Here is a 23082-nt window from a genome sequence, read left to right on the forward strand (position 1 = left end):
TTGGGCAAGTTAATCTTGTCGCTAGCCCAGAACGGGTGTGTGGCGGTCTCACCCCATCATGAAGGAAGCCGCATCGCAAAGGCTGCTCTAGAGCGGCTGCGTTTCTCACGAGCTCTCTTTAATCCTGTAACATTCAAATCCTTTTCTCCTTCGGCTGTCATTTGTTGTCACCTTCACAGGCTTTATTTGCCTATGGTGCAAGTCGTTCTTCAGAAACACTGCTTCATGATCCCTGCGTCGCAGCAGCTGCCTCTCTCAGGGTTGTCACTGCTGGGATGTCTGAGTCGTGTGGCCCAGGCGCTGGGCCGGCACTGATTCATTTTAAAAGCCTCCGGTCCCTTATTGTGTGATATCTGTGGCTTTCGTTTTCCGTGCAGCCGGGCAGTGAATGCAGTACTGAGATAAAACTTTGAGTCACTTGAAAACAGTCGCACCTCGAGAGCACCATGTTAAGTGAAATAACTCAGACACGCAGGCTTAAATATCGCAGCCCGGGCGGCTTTCCCACACCCCCTGCCCGGCACGACTGCCCCTTCTTGTCCCCGCGCCTCCGCTCCCTTTGGTTCTGCTGCAGTGTGCCTTCTGCCCACCCCTGCCCTCGGGTGGATGTCAGTTGTGATCAGACTTCGGAAGTGGACCCCTGTGTGTCTCAGCGGTGCTCGCAGCTGCTGGTCCACCAGCGGCGTCACTTACGTTGCAGATCTCACTGCAGCGTCGAATTCCTGTAAGGTTCCGAAGACTCGATCGCTTAGCTGAACGTGAGGCCTCCAGTCACTCCGCTGAGAAACCAGGAAGTGCAGCTGCCAGTGTAGAGGCAGTGTCTGTCTGTCTGTCACTGCTACTTCTTGACGAAGCATACTTTCCAGCGGGGAGGGGTGCAGTAAACACTGATACTGTCTATGAGGCTAAGGAAGGTGATGGAGGAAAAGCAGGGCAGAGGGAGGTGTGGTTAGCCTTGGAGCAGTTGAAGTTTCTTAGGGTTGTCAGAGAAGGCCCTCACTTGATTAAACTGTGAGTGGGTAACCGTGTGGATAGTGAAGAAAGAGCACAGGTGATGCAAGTGCAAAGGCCCTGAGGTCGGAAGTGGCTGGAGTGGTCCAGGAGCTGAGCTGGAGCCACATGAGTATGGATGGCAGCAGTGGATGATGAGGGCAGAGAGAGCTGGACTGTAACTGTGCAGGCCGTGTGGACATCAGGGCACTTGGGGTAGAGATCCACACGGTCTGGCTTCTGCTTGGACTGGGTCCTGCCTCCATCTTGAGGCCGTTCTTGAGGGAATGAGGTTGAGACACAGGGACCCCTATTCAGAGGAAGGGTAACAGGGGCTTAGGCCCCCGCGGGCAGTGGGAACTGATTTACAGGACTTCCCTTCTGGTTGGATCGGGTTCTGGCAGCAGTGCGTGCCCTCTCTCTGGGCCCTGTGTTGTCCTGGTCCAGCCCTGGCTTCTCAGAGGCCCTGTGTGCTCAGCTGCCCCAGCCCGGGAGCTGTGCCGTCACCCTCACAACTCAGGAGCCTGGGATTTCTAATTCCTCTCTTTGTGCATTCTGGCCAGGGCTTTGTCAAAGGAGGCACGTGACCCAAAAAGTCCTTCTTACATGGCCAGTGTGGCCAAATTCAAGGAAAGTTTGCAATACCCTGCTCACTGGAGAGTCTGCTCCCTCCTGCCTGCAGGCTTGTGGAGGATGCAATAGGCAGCAGAAACAAGCTGGTCCTCCCCGCTGGAGTCGGGTGAAGCCTCACAGGATGACATAGGAGGGCTGTGGGCTGCGGGCTGCGGAGGCAGGGGTGTCCCTGGTGGGTGTCCTTTGGCAGAGGGGCTCTCGGGTCTTGGGTGTGGAGTCAGGAAAGCATGGAGCACTGGGTAGGCGGGTGACTGACAGAGAGGGTCGGGGAGCCTCGGGCTCCTGAAGGAATTGAACGTCGGGAAATCCACTTCCTGCTCTCCACCTGGCCCCAGAGCCACCACTCAAGCCTGTGCCATCCTTCCTGCGCCATCAGGACAGGAGCAGGGTTGGATGCTGCGATGGACAGGCCAGAGAGGCCTGCTAAGGTCCGATGTTGAGGTGTGAAGCGAGGCAAACTTGGCCTTGGGAGGAAAGAGAGGAGAAAGAAGAATTACGTTTCTGAAAATGTACCCTGTGGGGTGGAGAGCAGAAGATAGAATTACTGGTGTGTAGAGTGGGGACCTTTTTTGTCTGACGGAATAAACAGTTCTATTTAAATATAGCTGTTCTTGTCTAGCAGCCTTTGGCCGTCATTAACCAGCAGCTCGTGTTTTGTGGTTTGTTTTTCAAAGATGATTTTCCTCTGTAATGTGCTCTGGCCACCACAAAGTAGTCAGAATCCCTCCAAATTTGAATTGTGTTTAGCAGAGGTTGGTATTTGGGAGGTAGCCTATGCAAAGAAGAAAGACATCTTTCCCCCTAAGGATATGCAGCTTTCAAGAGGGATGAGTCAAAATTGAGTTGATTCCACTTTTCCCACACAAATATCAATACTTGTTAATAAATCACTGGTCCCCACGAGTAGTTGATATGAGCGCAGAGAGCTTTTCTCTCTGTCTCTCTCTCTCTCTCTCCTTTTCTTTATCCTCTTCTTTCTCTTTGCTGTGTACTTAGATACACTAGAAAATTCCATGTGTGTTTATGGAAAATAGGTTAAAGAATTTCTAAAAGCAGTGAAAATATGTGAAGCTTTGTTTTCCATTTTCCCAATCTAGCACAACATTTAAAAGTGATCCTTCAAGTTTTGCTCTTCTGTATTTAATGGCACATTAAAAGTCCAGATGGAGGTTTAACAATGATGTGGATGTGTCGTTTCTGAAGTGGCTTCTCAGGAGGGCTCCCAGCGATGTATCCAGGGTGACCGGGTACCGGTCCTTTGAGCCTGCAAAAGTAGAGATTAAGAGGTAGCCGGGAAGTTGTTAGAAAGTGAAGCTCACTGAGAGACTTGGGCCTGAGCAGCCGAGGGCAGGGCTGGCTTGGGTGGACTGGCTCCCCTCTCAGTTCTGGGCCTCCGTGGTGCCTCCAGAGAAGTCCTTGTGGCTCGAGGGATAGTCGGTGTTCATGAGATGATGCTCTGCTCGAGGGACTGGGACTTGGGGAGCGGGAGAATGGGTTGGGAGGCCGTGCTCCCGCAGTGGGGACCTTGTTGGGATCCCAAGTAAGTGACTTCCAGTCTAGGGCAAGGCGTGGCGACTTCTGGACGCCACTGGAGGGGGTGTGGAGCTGGTGGTGACTGAGACTGCCCCGCTACCTAGGTGCTGGTGCCCTCAGCCTGGAAGAGGGATGAGGCAGGTGAGGTAATTCAGAGCGGAGGACTCTTGTCCTCACATCCAGGGTTTTAAGGTGACAAAAGAGATGATGGAGAATGAAGGCGGAGATGTGGAGCTTTAACCTAATTGCAGTCACTGCACACGTGTGTGTGTGTGTGTGTGTGTGTGTGTGTGTGTGTGTGTGTGTGTATTTCCAGCAAAAATAGCTGAGTGCCTCTGAAGAAAACACAAATTAAGCTTTTAGTGAGTGACAGATTAAGAGTCTGTCCTTTGTCCCTCCTGCGTGGTCCCTGAGAGTTTTATTCTCCTTTCCGGAGTATTGCTGGGTATGCTGTAGTGAGGATTCCTGGCCCTGGTGCCACACCTGGCTTGGAGGGTGAGGTGACTGTTGGCAGCGAGAGGGGTCGGGAGGAGCGGCACGGCCATACCCGCAAGGGCACCTTCTCCCCGTGGCGCTCTCCCGCACACTTGCTGACCGGGTTCTCATTACATATCTAGGCGCGTGTGGTTTTGGAGTTGGTGTTTGCTTTGACTTTTTCCTTTTTCCTTCGTCTTTGTCCGGTATTCACTTTCTAGTCGTCTCATGGCGGCTAACTTCCTTCCTCGTTGCTGACGGACTCCCTTTGGAGCAACTGCTTCCCCCAGCAGCCTGCCGGCCTGCTCATTGCCTGTCTGGGTGTGCAGTGCTCTGGGGCTCTGTTCGGCGGCCCGTGGGGTCTCTCTCCAGGAGTCAGTCCCAGCACACGGTGGAGGGGTGAATGTGTAGGGGTTGATGCTGCGGCCACCCCAGAATGTCTTTGGCTCATTCTTTTTCCTGTTTAGTTTTGTGAGCCACCCAGTATCTTCCTAGTAAATCCTTTCTCTTTAGTTTACCAGAGGAGGTTCTTGTTCTTTGCGTCTGACTAACGAGTGCCCCCCCACAAGATGGCTACTAATTGCAAGAAGTGGTAGGAACCCTCCTTTCATATCAAAGGTACATTTTTAGTAACATTTTTTTTCTAGTCATATACATTATTTGTTGGAAAATTCAAAAAGTAGAATATCAAAAGGAAGAGAAAATTGTAATGTCATTATCTAAAACTACAGAAAAAGTTGTCCTCTTTTTCTGCTATATATGCTGCTGGTGGGATGTGGGGTCTGGTCAGGACAGTCGCCTGAGTGGGGCCCGGAAGGGACCTCTCCTCCCTGGCTCCGCCCTCCCTCTCTGCTTCCTGGCCGCCATGATGGGAGCAGGCCTCTTCCGCCATGCCCCTTAGCCATGCTGTTTCTGCTTTGGAGCCAGCCTGCCACACACTAACAACTGGAGTCCAAAATAAACCTTTCTTGGGGCTGGGGATTTACCTCAGTGGTTTTGCTACCTGCCTTGCAAGTGCAAGGATCTGAGTTTGATCCCCAGTACCAAAAAAACCCCCCAAACAAAAAACTTTTCTTTCTTTAAACTGTGGGTGTTGGGTATTTTGTCCCCGTGGTGAGGACTCAGTTCCAGTGACTAAATCCCCATGTCAAATGTTAAAAATACACTTTTTTAAATGGTTCTAATGGTCAAACTCAGGACCTTGGTCTTGTGAGGAAGGTGGCAACACCACTGAGCTAAATCCCCCAATATACTTGTAGTGACTTCGTGATAGCCTAAAATGTACACTAATTTACTCCCATTGTTGGGAATTTATTTTGCTTCCCACTTCCCTGCTTTGAGGAAGGCAGTTGTGAGCATGTGCTTCCCCCTTCGGCTGGAGCCCTGGAAGTGGGTCCCTGGGCCTACACATGTGGGTACACCCAGGACTCGGGGAGGCTTCTGAACCTGTCCTGTGTGCATGGAGTTTCTCTCTCACCACACTTCAACATTATTCTGTTGTTTATAAAAGCTGACATTTTAAGGGACAGAGAATTTGTGGTTTTGTTTTTTTTGGATGTGTAATTATCAATTTACATTTTTTCTTTGGTGAATTATATATTCCTACCCGCAAAAAACCAAAACGTTCAATTACACACCTCTCTGAGTTTTAAGAACTGGGGAGAGTTAAAGCAAATCTCAGTTGTATTGTCTTTTTAAGCTGTTTGTGTAGTTAGTGATTTAAAACCAAATCAAGCATTGTTGAATGTTGTCTTTATAACGAAAAATTTTTGGAATGTACAATTATTTATATTTGCCTAAATCCCCTTCCTAAAGTTGTAAGTGGGGTATTTTTTTATGTTGTGGATTAAAACAGAATTTGGTGAGATTGTAGGGAGAGTACCCTTTGCGTTAAGGTTTACAGTTTGGGGGGATACTTTGAAATTTTCAGATACTTTTCCACCTGAGAATGAGGTAGGGTAGAAGAAATAAGGATAAGTAAAATGGAGGTTGGAAAAGGCATAATTTTCAAATTGTACTTTTAAGAAAAACTACAGCTCCAGGTCACACAATGACCCAAGATTACAGCGCTGTTTTCCCTTCTGGGAAACTCACTCTGAAGAATAAACTCCTAAGCCTGGAGTCTGGCCGGTGCTTCCCCTGCACAGTGAGCCTGGGCTTTTCCCCCTGGGAGCAGCACTCTTCGCTGGGCAGACGAATGGAGCACACGTCTGAGGTGGCCGTCCTGGGACGCCCCAAGACCACACGAGAACCCCAGCTCCGGACGTAATGTCAGTGTCCGCACCTTCTGACCTTCCCTCCGGCCTCACCCCTGCGGCCTGATGTTGTTCCCTACTTTGCTGGCACAGGAAGAAGTGAGGCAGCTCCTGCCGCTCCCGCTCTCTGTGTAGAGGAGTTTCCCGGTCTTCCTCACCACCTTCCTGGCACACTTGGCAAGTAGGGAAGCTTTTGGGTGGGATGGACAGGGTGGGAACCAAGCAGGCACTGTAGAAGCACTTTCTCTTGGCAGACCCGGGGAACCCGGGGAGAGAGAGGCGGTCAGGAGTTCCTGATGACATTCTTTATCTCGGAGGCCAGCTGGCCTTGCTGGGGAGGGCATCACCGTTGGTCCCCCTTCATTCTCACGTCTCTGTTTGCAGCACGCTAATTTGGTGTCTCTTGACTATCAATACACAGGTTTATCCCCTTTTCTCATAGTTTTTATATTGTGAAACACTTGGAGTTTGAAGTGTAGTACAACAGTATGTGTGTGTGTGTGTGTGTGTGTGTGTGTGTGATATTGTATTTTGGGGTAATACAAAGGGTAAAGAGAGATGTTAATTATTTTTATTTATCAATGTCCAGACTAGGAAATTAAGATCTTAGAATGTATTTTTTGATCTAGGCAAATCTTTGGACAATTCATATTTTTCAGTACTTGCCCTTCAGGTTTAGTTTAGTAAATTGACATTCATCCCCAGATGTGTTAGCAAAATGTTGTAAATGAAAACGCTTGCAGGGCGGCGGATTTAGCTCAGTGGGTTGTGCCTGCCTTGAAATCACAAGGTCCTGAGTTCCATCCCTGGCACCAAAAACCCTTACTTGCTTCATGTATTTGTCATCAGCTGCTGTCTGTGTCTTCTGAACACACCCTGCTGGTTTTGGAAATGAAGTTGTATCCCATGACACTTTACAGTTTTCATAGCAATTAAATCTCTATTGACCTCTGGAAGCAAGTGATTTCGTTTCTAGTTGTTGTTTGAGTAGGTGTCTGTTATCTGAGAGAATAGCACAGTGTAGACCTAATCCTAATCAGACGAACATGTCTTTGTGGTGGTGTGTTTTTTTAAGGTGTTCCACCTCCGGAGAAATTGCGCCCCCTGGAAAGGAACAGAGTCACGGCCCAGACTCGCAGGAGGGTTGGGCTCACTAAGGAACATGGAAGGGACCAGCTTTCCCCTTGATGACTAGAGTGCCCCTTGTGGGTTTCCTTTTCCATCAGCTTTATCTTCTAAAGCATTTTTCAGGACACAGATAATTTTCTGAAGAGCATTTGCCTTTTATTAGAGAAGGTGCGAGTATGAAACCAACAAGCAAATCAGGAATTCTTAGGTTTCCTCAGGAGAAAATGTGCATCTGCTGTTTCCTGTTGTTAGTAGTATAGATTTCACAGAGAAAAAGTCACATTGAGTAAGTGGGCAGTCATAAACCAAAATGTTTACTGTAAAACTTAGAGTGCTTCGATTTCCCCCAACTTGTATGCAACTTTGCTTAATGAATTTTGTATGGAATTTGATCTTACTCTGGAAACACAAACTCTAAAAAATATGTTTTCTATAAGGGAAAAATTCAAGTTTCTGAAGAAGTTTTAGTAATAGTCTCTCATATCTAAACATTCTACTATTTCTTTTGAGGTTGATGTATATTATGCAGAGTAAAACTTCTGAAAGAAAATTTTAAGCCCTGAACAAGCCCTTTAGGAATTTGACATAGTTTAAATTAATACTAACATTTTTTTGAAACAGTTGCATTTGGATATTCATTTTTTTACCGGGGCCGTAGTTCATGCGGGCCCATAGTTCAGGCCGGCCCTCACCTCAGTGTCAGGACTGTTGCGGTTACCTGGGCCTGCTGCGCTAACCTCACATCCATCCAGGATTCTGTCTTCACCTCAGTCCTGCCAGTGTTTCTGAGATTCTCTTGTCACTTAGATTGAAAATCCAGAATTGAGCCCTAGTTTCTGCTTCACTGTTACCCCTTATATTTAATTTGTCACCAAGTGTTTGGATTCTTTCTTTGAACCTTTCCTGGTTGGTATTTCCTTTTTGTATCACAGATATAGTTTTCTAGAGCTGTAACCCAGGGGCCTGTGATTTCTGAGCTCTGGAAGTGCATCGGGTGGCGGGAGGAGGGACCATGGTTTCCACTCCTAGTGCTCCATCATCCAGCATGAGGTAGGACTTGGGGTGACTTTTCATGTGCCAGGTTGGCCTTTAGCATCAGACTTCTGTTAACTGGTGCCCAAATCCTAGCGTTCCTCTCCCCTGGCTCTTCCACATTGAGAATTATCCCGTGAGGGACCATGGTTTCCACTCCTAGTGCTCCATCATCCAGCATGAGGTAGGACTTGGGGTGACTCTTCCACATTGAGAATTATCCCAAACGAAATCAGGCATCAGCTTGGTTCTTATATAATTTGCCTACCAAGATAACAAGAGCCACTTTTATGGGGCTCTCACCCCTGTGACACTTGTAACCCTTAGGGCAATCTTACATGGTGCATTAATGTTATTTCCATTGAGTAGACGTCCATAGTGAGACAGGGTGTTGTTTCAGGACATGCTGCTACTGACTTGTGAATGCCCTGGGTTCTCTGTGTAAATTATCCAAGTGGGCTGCATATAAATCCCTCAGTAAGTGCATCTGAGTTTTAAAGACACAACCTTTATTCTTTCATGGCCTCATCTCCTCCCTGACACACACAATCACCAGTGGGACCCTGCTTCTGCTTTTGAAGACTGAGTAGCTACAAAAAAGTAGAAGAAAAGAAGCTAAATGAGAGCACAAGAATTTCTGAGGCCCTGTCCACAAGTCTATCCCCAGAAAGCCTTTCTGCCCAGCCTGGAAGTCTCCGGCTCACAGCATTGTAGGATTCCTGCAATTGGGCTGAAACAGTATGTTCATGCTAAAATTCAACACAGCAAAACTTGGAAGTAAGGAATCCTGACTGTTCCTCTTTGCCACCTTCAGGCCTTCAGTTGAGCAAGAAGAAGCTGTTGTGGGAACTGGGGACCCTTCCATCCTTTAGATCTGTGCTGTGCCCAGGCTGTAAAGAGCACCACATGGCCACCGAGGGCCTGAGATGTGGTCTCTTTGGATTAAAATGTGCTTTCAGTAGTAAGAACCTTATCGCCAATGGGGAAGAGCCCCATTCACAATTGTTTGTATTAATGTAGAAACAATAACAGTTTGGATATATGAGTTTAAAGTTTAATAAAATGTTATTAAAATTTCCAAATCTTACATTTTTAGTGTAATTACTAGAAAATGTAGAATTTCATATGTGGGTTGCATTACGTTTCTATTGGAGTGTTGGTTTTAATGAAAAAAAATTTTTTTTGTACCTGGGATTGAACTTGGGTCCTTGCGCTTGTGAGGCAGGGAGCGGAACCACTGAGCTAAACCCTCGGCTACAGTGTTGGTTTTAGATGAATCCTCCTCCTTTTTTACTTGGTGATCTCCATCCTATTTCTCCCCTGTTTCCTGTATCTTCATCTTCATTGTCTCTTTACTGTCCTTTCTCTGTCCATTTCATTTATGTAAAAATACTCTGAGGGTGTAGTTGCTGTGCTGGTATTAGAAACATGAAAAAAATTCTCTTTCATCCTAAAGCAATGCAAGGAAGCAAAGGGGTCCATCACAGTCTGAGGCTACATCTGCTCTCTGCCCTGTCTTCTTCCTTTATTCTGCTTTACTCTTCGGGGGTGGGGTTTCAGTTCTTACCCAATTATTTTCCCAGCCTCCTTCCTCAAACCTCAACAATCTGGCTTTTACCACTCCATGCAAAACTGGTTTCCGTACAGGCCACCAGTTTCCTTCAAGTTTTCAAATGCTGCAACTTCCGTCTCTGTGGCATTTGACGCCGTCCTTAGACTCCCTCCCTCCTCCTCCTCCCATGGACGGATTAACCTCACCACTCAGTATTTTCTGCATGTGCTTGGTGTTCCCTGTGCTTCAGTGGTGGGCTTCTGTTTGGTCTCTTTTTAGGATTGTTACCACACATTCCGCTAAGCTTCTGGGTTTTTTTTTTCTTCCTTCTCATATCTCCTTCCTTGGTAGCTTTGCCGTACTTCTGGTTAGAATGTTCTTTACACATTTCTCCCTCTCTTCTAATCAATCCTTTAAGGGTCACCTCAATCATAACCTCTGCCAGCAAGAATCTTTTCTTTCCTTCAGCCAACCTTCTGCCTACAAATTCTTAATTTCCTTGTCTGAAACTGAGATGGTGGTGATAGTTCTCAAACTTAATTCAAAGTATCCTCAACAACAACAACAAAGAAAAACAAAAAGGGCTGTGGATTTAGCTCAGTGGTTCTGCTGCCTGCTTTGCAAGTGCAAGGACAAAAGCTTGATCCTCGGTACAAAAAAAAACCCCAAAATGCAGTATCCTGAGGTCTTACTTGAAATTATGAAATTGGACAGTGCTTTGGAAAGCATAGAGCATTTTCTGTTATGAAGACATCAGGCACTGGGGAGCACTGTTAGGAGAAGTTGTGTGTGTGTGTGTGTGTGTGTGTGTGTGTGTGTGTGTAAAGTGCCACTGGTAGCAGATTGAAGTCTTTCTTATATGAATATTTGGCCTTCACCCCCAAAAGCTCAGCTTCCTGGAGGGTAAGAGCCATGCACGTTTTTCGGTAAGTGAAAAAAAGAATTTGGAAAGAGGGCTTTACCTTCCTTACCCTTTAGTATACTCTGCTGTGTGGTATAGGACATGCTTCCTGTGCTTTTGCAGGATTCAGTTAGAGTAGTGCTTTCACCCACTAGTAAATCCTTTGAATTTTCCACAAAAATCAATGCTATGTGGTTTTTTTTTTAATCTTCTCATCCCATGTCTCTGCTTGTGAGAGTGCATCCTTTGTGAGGGTGGAACTTTCCTCTTCGTGTCCTTAATGCCTCATAGGAGGGAGGTGTGGGAGTCCGTTTGAGCTTTTCTTTCCAGCTGGAGGATGGAAGGGTGGCTCTTTTCAGGGTAGACTAGCTCCTCAGAGCCAATAGGGCCCCTGTCTCTGGCCGGAGGCTGTGCTGGGAGTACTTGAGGGTGCTCACAGCCCACCTTATCAGTAAGTGAGGGAGGGGACTTATCAGTAAGTGAGTGCAGAGTCCGGTTGGGCTGTCATTGGAGGAGAATGTAGTCACAGGAGAATATTCATTGCTAGACTTGGTTAAGTGCATCTTATATGCCAGACACTTTTTAGTTACTTTATTTGTATTAATTCACTTAGTTTTCTCCAAAATCCTCAGAGGCAGGTGTTGCTCCTGCATGACAGGTGGGATCACGGAGTCAGGAGGGGTTAAACTGTCAAAGGTCATAGAGTGGATTCATAGGTGAGACATAGGGGCTCCTCTGCTGTGCTCACCTACTTCTGTGCTTAGAGGTCATGTAGCTGTGTGTACGCATGTGGCTTTCACTCTTTTCGAGAGCAGAATAATTGTTAGGTGTTCTTCTGTTGCTGTTGGACTCTACAGGTTCAGGTCTGTTTCTTTCGGGAAAATAGTTGGGTTCTGACCACCTGCAACTTGCTGTTTGACTGCAGTGTGTTAGGAGTTAATTATTTATAGTTCTTGTTGAAGTGGATGTGGTACCTGACTCACAGGTCTTGTAAAGAAATAATGGTTTGCTGAAATCCACTAAGATGAAAGTAGATTAGAAGACACTGACCTATATGTTAGACTTCAGAGTTGGGAGATTATCAGACAGTCATGGATGTCGTTTGATGGTCACAGTTATCATAGACCACATAAGAAAATAGAAGTGTTTGACTTATGAAGAAGGATGTAGAATTTAATCCTATCAAATGGGCAGATAGGCTTGTCTGTCCGTTTTTATTTCTATCATTTCCATGTAGCACACCTTGCTTACCACTCCCAAGTTATTTCAATTCAAGAAAGAGTGCTTTAAGTATGAAAACAGCCTTATGGCAGAAATTACTTGGATAAGTACCATTGCACATACAGTAAGTAATACTGCCATCAATAGAAATAGTTCTCTTCACCCCAGCTGTGACCAGATGAGGAAATGGACAAATCATGGACCTGCTGTCCCTTCTCCTGTGTCCAGCATTGTTAGTTACGCTGTAAACATTACATCCAAGACAGGTAGGTGGTTTACTTTTCAAGTAGAAGCCATGCCATCGTCCCCCAGCCTCAGTAGTGTCGGGCTCTAAGTCAAACTCAGTACCCCAAAGACTTCCCCAGGTGCTAATGGTACAGAATCAGTAAGTGTTAGTCCACACGTGTGTAGTGGACTGTGTTGTTCTCAAAGGGGAAATTAGAAGGGAATCAGAATCCGTCTGTGGAAGCTTCTAGGATTGGGGGAGGAGGTGTGAACCCGTGAGCAAATCAGGCCGGCGCGGGGAGACAGAGCCTTGAAGTGCAGAGGTCTTAGAAATCTGAGGCTCTGGCAGCAGCTGGCAGTGAGGTTGCCCCAGCCCTGAGCAGCAGGAGGCTGTGTCAGGTCCCCAGTAGAAGCCAAGGAAACCATGACCTTAGTGGTGCAAAGGGCAAGGGACCAGCCAGAAAATCGTGATGGTGAGATGGAGGCTCAGAAAGAGAGTCCATGCTCGTGATGGCTCAGTGAGGCGAGGATGCTCATCTGTCCGCCTGACAGACGTTCACCTTGCTGTGTCCCGGCACTGCTTCGTCTCTCGCGGGGGAAGTAGCCAGTAGTCAGAGAAGCGGAAACGTGTGGTACGTTGGATGGTAACAATCCCTACAGCGAGGCCGGAGGGATGGGAGTCTGGAGTACTGGAGCCTTAAATGTGACGCTCCTGGGTCGAATCGAGAGGTGACGTTTGAGCCCGCTCTGAAGGATGACTCCCGCGTTACCTCCTCTCGCTCAGGGACTGAGCAGCGAGCTTACACTCAGTGCTACACTTCACCTGTTGGAGCAGATGTCATAATTTCCACTTTGCAGTTTTAAGTTTTCATTGCAGTAGGAAATAAAACATGGAAAAGGAGACAAGGAAGCCATTCTGCAGGAGGAGGGTGGTTTGGGAAAGGGCTGGTGAAGTCTGCCCCCTCCTTCCCGATTGCTGGGGGAAATCTGTGCCAAGGGAGCTCCGGTCGCAGGTGGCTGACAGTCTTTGCCACCAGGTGACCCCGGCCCAGAGAAGTTACTTTTGGCACGTCACTGCCAGTAGAGTAGTAGGGTTTCTTCCAGTGGCAGACCTCGGGGCTTGGTGTGGGAAGCTTAGCCAGCTTCTTCAGTTACAGCGCTGTATAAGGTCTGCTCTCTGTCTCTCGCAGGTCCTCAGGAAGCCGGCCCCGGGGAGGCAGGCGGCATGGCTAGCTCAGCCCGGGAGCATCTGCTGTTTGTGCGGCGTCGGAACCCCCAGATGCGGTATACGCTGAGCCCCGAGAACCTGCAGAGTCTGGCTGCTCAGGGCTCGCTGCCCGAGAACATGACCCTGCCGCGCGCCAACAGCGACACGGACCTGGTGACTTCCGAGAGCCGCTCCAGCCTGACGGCCAGCATGTACGAGTACACACTGGGTCAAGCCCAGAACCTCATCATCTTCTGGGACATCAAGGAGGAGGTGGACCCCAGCGACTGGATCGGGCTGTATCATATCGGTGAGTCAGAGGCGCCCGAGCTGCGTGTGTGGCTGGGCGAGGACTGGGACGCCCTGCTAGTCTGTATTTTCTCCCGGGAAGGAAGTTCCACGCACAAACAGACCCAGCAGATTTCGGGAGTTTTCTCTCCTGCATGGGAGGAGGAGACTCAGTGGTTCCTTGGGGTCTAGGAATTTGGTGGCTCTACCTCCACCGAATTAACCGTCAGATCGTGGAGATGGTACAGCGTTTTCTTTTTAAAACGTCTGGTTGCCCTGCTCAGCAGTCTGCTTTTGGAAAAGGTGGTGATTAGTACCTAGTAACACTTTTAAACTGACAGAAAAGATGTCTCGATTTAGATAACAGTTACAAAAATGTTTTGTTTTCTCTAAAAGTTGAGCTTCGTGAAGAACAATCTGCAGTTTAATGTCTCTTTTTGATTAAAAATTCCTTGAATGTATCCCGTGTCACTTAGGTGAAAAATGCATCGTCCTCCTGATCAGTGGCTTAGAAATAGTGCTGTTTGCTTTACTAAAAGCAGTCCCAGCTCTGTTGAGCCAAATTTGCGTGTCTTTCATAGGTGAATGAGTGAAGAATGAAGCATCCCAGAAAGGAAAAAGTTTGCTTTATTTGAAAGCAGAAATCAAAACCTACCAAGTAACCAAAAAGAAAACCTAAATTCAGTCCATTAATAAAATCTGACATGCCCCCAAATTGGAGTGTTTTTCTCTACATGCAGGAAAGTCCTTTCACAATTGAACATCAGATATTTTATTAGAAGGGATGGTTGTTTTCAACGTAAATTGTAAGTCATGATTTTTTTTAAAAGAATGAATTGGTGGGGAGGAAAGACCTGTTTATGGCTTTATCTCTCGGGGCCCCCTAGACAGAAGTTCTGCCCCCTAGAGGACACTTGGCAGGGTCTGAAGACAGGATTTCCTCACGCCTGGGTGAAGACAAGGCCCCCTGTGTTGCTAAGTGTCCTACAGTGCCAGGGCCCCCCATGGCCCATGGTCAGCAGACCCACTGCCCAGAACTGCTGGGGAAACAGTAACATCCAGATGGAATTTTTAAAAATTCTAAACCCATTGACAATTGTGTTTCTTTGGGATGGGGAATGTTGTGTAGAATAAGAAAAAATAAAAAAGGTTCATATTTATTTATGTAACTCCTAATGATTAACTATGCTGGGAATAAGAAATTAGAATGACAAAGAAACCAGCGAATTATTATTATTTTTCTCTTACGGCAACAACAAAAAAAGAGGGGAAATTCTTTGCTCAGCATTGTTCCCAAATGTGCTTAAATATTTGTTCAAAATGAAGAAGATACATTAAAATTTTATCTGTATTATTATGGTCACAAAAAGCTTTGTGAATGGGGCTTTACAAGTAACTCTTTTGGTTTTGATGTAATTTTATCCTTTGGGGCTTCCTAAAACTTTTCTTTTCATTTTTCTTATATTTTTCCTTTGCTTAATATAAGACTACACATAGAATGTTTTATTTTGATAATGCTTTCTGTGATACTTGGGGAAATAATCATTTTTGCTTGTAATAATCTTGTATAAGATAATTTGTGATGTAAAAGAATAACTTAACCTGTAAGATGCTATAATGACTTAAGAGATTGACCATATTACTACATATTTATTCCACACCTTTAAATATTTATTTTCCCATTCACTTGTTACATTTTCCTGTCTAATCATGAAAGGCATAATTTGTCTTACCTTCAAGTTGCCAAAGCCCTAGTCTTAATGTTCTTACATTTTACTTTCTCAAGGAAGAGGTACAAATCAGACTTTTAAGTCTCAGTTCAACTCAAGGATATTAGGAAGTAAATCTCTTGAATATTGTGAACTCACCTTCAGTTCATGTCAGGAAGCTTCTGTGCCTTTCTCATGTACAATATTACTGTATCTTTGCTCCCAGTATGGTATCCCCGTCTCTATCCTACTGTCTGCTTTTAAGACCTTTAAGGGTTTTCTGTTTATGTTGGTTCTCAGCAGTTTTACTGTAGTATACCTAGATGTGATTTTCTTTTTTATTTATCTTTAGGACTCTCTGAGCTTTTTAAGTTGCTGTTTTTAATGACGTTTGGTAAAAGTTTGGTCATCATTTCTGAAAATACTTTTTCTGTTTATACTTTTATTCTGAGACTCCAATTACACATATGTTAGATCATTGTATGTTGTCCTATAGGACCTTGAAGTTCTGGTTCATTTTCTTTCTACTTTTCTCTTGATATTCAAATTTTAGAATTTCTGTTTATCTTCAAGTTCCCTATTTTTTTATGTCTTCATCTTCATTCTGTTGTCATTCTCATCCAGTGGATTTTCAAATTTAAGTCATTTGACTTTTCATTTTCAGAATGCATTTTTTTTCTTTTCATCGCTTTGAGTCCTCTTAGAGTTTCCCTATGTATTAACTCATTCATGTCCCATTTTTGTTTGTTTCTTTGAATTGACTTGAATATATTATAGCTACTTTAAAAGATCTGCTTTCTAATTGCAATGCCCAGAGCATCTCAGGGTCCATTTCTATTGATTATTTCTTTCCTTCATTCCTATTTTTATAGCTTCTGTATATCCACAATCTTTGATTTTTCCACTGGACACTGCAAATTCTGTCATAAACATTCTGAATTCTGTGGTATAATGTTGTTTAGTTATGCCAGCAGGCAGATTTGTTTACTTGACATTATGTAGTTTGATTTTATGCTTTACTAGCATGGATCTATAGAAAAACCCAACGTAATTTCCCAGCATTTCTTTCTTTGCTGGAATTCAGCTTCCAGCCTGGTCTGTCCTGTGCATTTTGTTAGGTCTTGGTCTTTGGCTTTGTTAAGGTAGGTTTAGAGTAAGCCTTACTCTAGGATGGTCATAAGGAATAAGCATTTCATAGGACGTTTTAGCTGGATGCCCAGGCTGACTGGGACTCTTCCAGCTGGGCCAAGACTCCACTATTCTCCAGAATAGTGTCACCTCTGGTAGCTGCTGTCCTCTCAGCTCTGTAGTAGCTGCTTTCTTCACAGCCTCAGTACCTTCTTGCTGGGCATGTGCAGCCCAGACACTGGGTAAAGATTTACAGGGTATCCCCATGTAGACTTCCTCACCCGTCGAATAACCCAAAATGTTCCAGTGACCTGGCTTGGAGATTCTAGTCTCTTTAGTTGACTCAAACTCTGATTTATGCTTCCACAGCTCATGTAGCTGCCACGGATTCAAGCTCCCTGACCTGCACTCAGGCTGAGACCTGGGTGATCAAGGAGTCACCTCACGAATGTCTCTTCCTTGTGGGATTAAGTCTTACACTGGGTCTTACCAGTGTCTGGACGCTGTTGTCTGTGTGCATTATAGTTGTGTACATCAAAGGCTGGTCTGGTGCTCACTGCTTCCTTATGACTCAAAGCAGAAGGTCCTTCCATGCTTTTGACCTCGAGTGACAGAGTTAAAATGTCTCACTCAGTTTTCTTATCTTGCAGTTTACAGAGGACTCTGAATAATGTTGATGCTGGAGTCCTATATGTTTGTCAGTTCTTCTTATTATATTTTCTAATAGATTCAGATCCTCAGCAGGAAAGATGGGTGAGGAGCCAGCAGCCTGGACCTCTCAAGGATCAGTGCTAACACAGAGACTTGCAAAACAAAACACTATGTGAGGGACTGTGGCCCTTGTTGCTGCTGCACATGCTGTGGGCCTTGGCAGAATTTTCCCCAAGAGACCAGCTCCCAGGTCTAGCACTCTGAGTATGGCTTATTTTTGAAGTAGCCAGACCATGCTGTGTTGAAAAGAAAGACTGATTATCTGGGTCCTCAAACAAAGTGAGCAGTGGCCTGGCCCTAAGCAGAGATGACTTCTGCAGCCAGGATGAGCTCTTTTGACTTCCAGGTTGGAGTGACCTCTTCACTTCTGTGGCTTGGACATCTAATGTGGAGAGAGAGAGATGCGTGGAAGAACGGAGGTCTTTAATTGATGCCATTTCCTGCACTTTCTCCCCCTGCAGGTAGAAGCCTGATAAGGTGGGGGTGGGAGGATCAAGCCCCTGATTCAGCTCAGCCTCTGCAGCCTCAGGGCTGGCCAGTGAGATGTAAGTGGAAGATTTAGTAGAACTTCACTGTCCAATGGAAAGCCAATGCTAATGAAGACAGATATATTTTTTAAACCTTCTCTTCTCCTATATTTGGGACTCTGGTAAAAGGATATGATGTCCTGAGTGTAGCACCCCTGAGGCATCAGTCCAGAAGATAAAAAGTTAAGGAAGTCACAGAACTAGAGAAAACAATCCAAAAATTCATTTGGAGCCAGAAGAGACCTAGAATAGCAAAAGCAATTCTAAGCAACAGACATATGGCAGGGGGTATCACAATCCCCAAACTATATTTGAAACTATACTATAAAGCCACTGTGATAAAAACAGCATGGTACTGGCAAAGAAACACACATGAAGATCAGTGGAATAGATTAGAAGATACAGGAACAACTCCAGACATACTTAGCTACCTCATCTTTGACAAAGGAGTCAACCATCCTCAGTGGAGGAAAGATAGCCTCTTTAATAAATGGTTGCAAAAACTGAATTTCAACCTGCCAAAGATTAAAATTAGACTCTTATCTTTCACCATGCACTAAACTAAAATCCAAGCGGATTAAAGATCTAAATATTAAAACAGAAATAGTAAACTTGCTGGAAGATAAGTTAGGCAGAACTCTCGAAGACACTGGCATAGGAAAAGACTTTATGAACAACTTCTCAGTAGCACAGAAACTAGAACAAAGAATCAACAACTGGGATCTTGTCTTACTAAAAAGCTTCTGCACTGCGAAAGAAACCATCAACAGAACTAAAAGACAACCTACATTGTGGGAAAACATTTTTACCAGCTGCTCCTCAGACAAAGGTCTATTTTCTAGAATATATAAAGAACTAAAAAAAAATCAGGCCCCCTAATTATAAAGACCCAATTCAAAAATGGGCATCTGAAATGAACAGACATTTCTCAGACAAAGAAGTAAAAGTGCCAAATAAATATATGAAAAAATGTTCCACATCACTGGTCATTGGAGAGATGCAGATAAAAACAGCATTGAGATTACACCTCACCCCAGAAAGAATGGCTGCTATCAAGAAATCAACCAATAACAAATGCTGGCAGGGTTGTGGGGAGAAAGGAACCCTTCTCCATTGTTAGTGGGAATGCAACCACTATGGAAATCAGTATGGAGATACCTCAAAGAACTAGGATTAGAGGTTCCATTTGACCCAGCTATTCCTCTGCTGGACATCTTTCCAAAAGAATTAAAAGAATCATACCTCAATGATGTATATGCACCCATGTTTATAGTGGCACAGTTTGTAATAGCTAAAACTTGGAAACAGCCCAATTGCCCATCATTTGGAGACTGGATAAAGAAGATGTGGTTTTTCTATAAAATGGAATACTACTCAGCCATAAAGAGTGAGAAACTAGAGTCATTCATAGGAAAATGGATGTATATTGAGGCTATACTCTTAAGTGAAATAAATGAGTCACACATGTGTAAATACCGAATAGTTTTCTGGTGTGAAAAACTAAAAGTGTAAATAAGATCCAAATTGCATAACTGACAATGTGAAATAGAAAAGGGCTAAGGGTGTAGGGGGAGTGGAAAGGCTAGGGGAAAAGAAGTAAGGGAAAAAATATGAGAAAAGGTAAAAATGGAAACAGTCTTTGTAAATAGGGGAGGGGGAGGCAGTAAAGGGAGGTCCGCAGGGGTATGGGGGAAAAATGAGAACTGCGATCTGTCATGTAAAGGTACAAGATCCCAGTGGTGAACGTAAGTGTCCTGTATACTTAAAAAGTACCAATAAGCTAAAAAAATAAAAAAGGCTAGAGCAGAAAGAGCTTGGATCACCATTCCAAAGTCTGTGTTATATGAAGAAGGAATTCTCCTGCCTTTAAGTTGCTGTTGGTGAGGCCTTCTTGTCCCAGCAATTATTCTTGAGCCTCTAGTGCAGCTGCAAAGATGGGAAAGAGTAAAAGAATGACAGTTGCTTCTCAAGGCAGGACAGAGCCTGTGTGGGCCGCTGCTTCTGTGGTGCTTCTCGTGGAGGGTTCCCTGGGCTGCTTTAGTCTGTGTGCAGACCACGAGGTTGTCTTTAAAAGAAGCAAAAGAATTTTGAAAACAGTGACCCCAAGGCTGTGGAAATAGGAGAGGTTTAACATGATCAGTAATGGAATAATACTTTGAGCAGTTAGCAACTTAAAAATACTCAAGATGGGTTTCTTGGTGACTTTTAGATGAAAGTGGGGAGATGGTAGGCTTGCAGAGTAGTTGAAAAGGAAACATAGGGTAGGATTGGAAAAATTTGGGGAGGATCCTGATTAAATCATGCACTTAAGGCTGTCATGACTAAGCAGAAATATGCATAATAATTTAAAATTATTTATTATAAGGTAAGGGTTTCACAGGCTGGCCCTCCAACTCCTGGGCTATCCTCCTGCATCAACCTCCCAAGAAGCTGGGATTCCGGGCACGTGCCACTGCGCTGGGCTCCATAATAAATTCTTCACAGGGCTGTGTGGGTCTCGATTTAGCAACAGTTGCATGCACGTCAGAAAGAAAATAACTGCAGCTTTCTGTACCTTTGGTAGGAAGCAACCGTGCCCCTTCAGTTGTGTCCTGAGAAGCTATACTGTTTCCTAGCAACTTCTGGTTTTATTTATGGAACCAGAAAATTTAGAAATGGTCTCCATGGAAATAAGTCCCAAAGAGGAAGGAATTTAGTGGAACTCAGAGCTGGCGAGGTGTGGCCCACTGGCACAGTCTGCGCTTTGAGTGTGTTGCTCTTGGCTTACATTTTCTTCCAAAGTGTGAGTTTTGTTTTTGTTTTTCTGGTTGTTAATCATAGTTTTCTCTGCAGAACTCTCTTCACATGACCTTTAGAACTGATACTCTGGAGGGAAAATAACATCCGCTGGGATCAGAACAATAAAAATGTTAAAGGCATTTTAATCAGTAAATATGGCCTGTTGGATGCGTGAAGAAAGAAAGTTGAGAATATCAAAGCACCGTGTGCATACATTTTGGTGTGACTAGTTGTCAGAGCATATGCTAATCATATCGCCCTCCAGAAACTCTTACACACCTGAGATTTCCAGAGGCCGTCACCGTGCAGATGGTTTGCAGAAGACACTGGGTTTCTGAGGTATTGTTGGTCTCCAAAGTGAGACTTCTCCCATCAAAATGCAACAGTGTTTCTCAGTACCACATCCCGAGCTGAGGCGATATGAGGGGTGGCTGACTTATATGCTGTATATTTATATTAAGGAAAGTATTAGGAGCCAGGCATGGTGGCACATGCCCTGTAATCCCAGCACTTTGGAGGCTGAGGCAGGAGAATCACTGTGAGTTTGAGACCAGCCTGGGCTACATAGTGAGTTCCAGGTCAGTCTCAACTACATGGTGAGACCCTGTCTCAAAAAAACAACAAAACAAAACAAACAAACAAACAAACAAAGGGAACAAAAAAAAAGACACTTTGCCATGAACCCTTCTCAGAACGTTCCCTCTTGCTCCAACACACTTATGCACTGTTCTTGCCTCTTTCTGAAGCAGCTTTGGAAGAGCCTTTTTCCTAAGTATCTTGGCATGGTGTGGTAAAAATTACGGTACGTGCTGCCACTGCATTCCATCCAGTGGGAAGGCAGCTCATAAAAACACAACGCTGTGTCCTCACCCACCTTATTCACTGGATCTGGTACTCTTACTTCCGACTCTTCCCCAAATCAAAATGACCAAGAAAGGGAAATGTTTTGAATCAATTCAGGACATTGAGGCAGCCACAACAGCACAACTAAAGGCACAAAAGACATAAGGAAATGAGTGTTGTGATCATTTGAAAGCATGCGCTGTGCTGGACCCTCTGTTACTCAGAGTGCTGGTAAGTGAAACCCTATCTACCTATAGCTAGGTAAGACGCTTCCTCTATCACGTCAGTCCGTGAAGTGTCCTCTTCACTGACAAACTCTTGCTATGAAAAGAATTCATCCGAATTAAGTAATAGATTTGTTGATGTCGGTGATACATATTCTTTTCACATTCTGGCTCTAGCTTCTTGGACTGCCAGAGAACACAAACAAGTAATTCTGCAGCACTTGTCTGCACCACACTTAAGAATTCCTCCCCATGTCCGGACATTGACTATACCTTCCAGGATGCGTGTCAGACAACTGTATTTTTCACTGTTCATCTTTAGAAGCTGTCATGGGTAATGCATATGACATTTTTCATATTTCTTAGCATTTGGATTATAAAATCAAGCATGATTGCAATAGAGCCAAGGCATTAAGATCTTGCTGTAAGACCCCCAGGGATCTTAACCAAATGTCTTGAAGAACTCCTGAACAGCGACAGCGAGACAACACCCCAGAGGAAGCGAATGAACCGCACCCAAGAATGGTGTCAAACAGACCTTTATTAGTCTGGCCAGACGGCCCCTCCAAGCAATGACTTGGAGAGCGCCCCGAGCCCAGAGTACAAGAGGGTTTTATACGTTTCTAGGTGGGGTGGAAGCAAGCAAAATCACAGAAGTGAAATGCAGTGGTTAGAAGAAAGGAACAGAACATACAGTTTGCACAGGATGAGGCTGACATTTCTGTGACAAAGTACAGAGCTGCGGTTAATCTCCGTAGGAATTCCATTTCTGTGACGAAGTGTAGGGCTGTGGTTAATCTTTACGGGAATCATCTGTCTCTTCTACCTGGAATGTTCACACTTGATGCTTGTTCCTGACCATTTTGCTGAATACGTGCTGTCCTTTTGATGACTCCGGGCCTTTCCTGCTTTCTCAAGGGGGCGAGCTTAACCTTTAACTAAGATGGCGTCTATGCTGGCACTTTATACCTGACACATTTTAGAGCTTTAAGATCCCAAAGTTTAAGTTGATGTTTTATAAATAAATAAGTAAAATTCTAAGCGGTAATTACTTGTAGTTTGGTGAAGGCAGAGCCAAGGATGAAACCTAAGTATCCCGTGGCCCAGTCTTCATTGTGTGTGTGTGTCTGTGTGTGTGTTTGGAAACGTAGCCCAGCTTCCCAGTATCTACTCACCTTCTTGATTTTACCACATTGGGTTATCAGCTATACTGTGAAGATTTTTAAAAAAACCATTTGATTAACAAAGGCTCTGTCTTAGTCACTTTCCTGGTCAATGAGACAAAATACCCAACACTCGCAACTTGAAGAAGGAGAGGTTTATTTTGCTCATGGTTTCAGAGGTTCCAGTTCATTGCTCCCGGGCTCAGATGCAGTAGGGACCTGCCATGGCGGGAAGCTGCTCACATCATGGCAGCCAGGAAGCAGAGAGGAAAGGGAGGAGCCAGGGAGGAGAGGGAGGAGTCAGGAGAAACGTGAAGAAGGAGAGGTTTATTTTTCCCATGGTTTCAGAGGTTCCAGTTCCTTGCCCCCGGGCTCAGATGCAGTGGGGACCTGCCATGGCGGGAAGCTGCTCACATCATGGCAGCCAGGAAGCAGAGAGGAAAGGGAGGAGCCAGGGAGGAGAGGGAGGAGTCAGGAAGGAGTGGGAGGGGTCAGGAAGGGGAGGGAGGGGCCATGGAAGAGAGGGGAGGAGTCAGGGAGGGGAGGGAGGAGTCAGGGGG

At 45.1% G+C, this 23082-nt stretch overlaps 1 protein-coding gene across 1 annotated transcript in view; it reads left to right on the forward strand.

The window, feature by feature from the left end:
- Hecw2 (HECT, C2 and WW domain containing E3 ubiquitin protein ligase 2) overlaps positions 1-23082 on the forward strand; it is a 320103-nt gene that overhangs the window by 115382 nt on the left and 181639 nt on the right. The window contains exon 2 of the mRNA XM_010631993.1: positions 13135-13461. Coding sequence (XP_010630295.1) covers positions 13135-13461 — 327 coding nt within the window. The remainder of the gene's footprint in view (positions 1-13134; positions 13462-23082) is intronic.

The sequence above is a fragment of the Fukomys damarensis genome, unplaced genomic scaffold (assembly GCF_012274545.1).
Source record: "Fukomys damarensis isolate Sample0158 unplaced genomic scaffold, DMR_v1.0_HiC HiC_scaffold_26, whole genome shotgun sequence".
Classification (NCBI taxonomy): domain Eukaryota; kingdom Metazoa; phylum Chordata; class Mammalia; order Rodentia; family Bathyergidae; genus Fukomys; species Fukomys damarensis.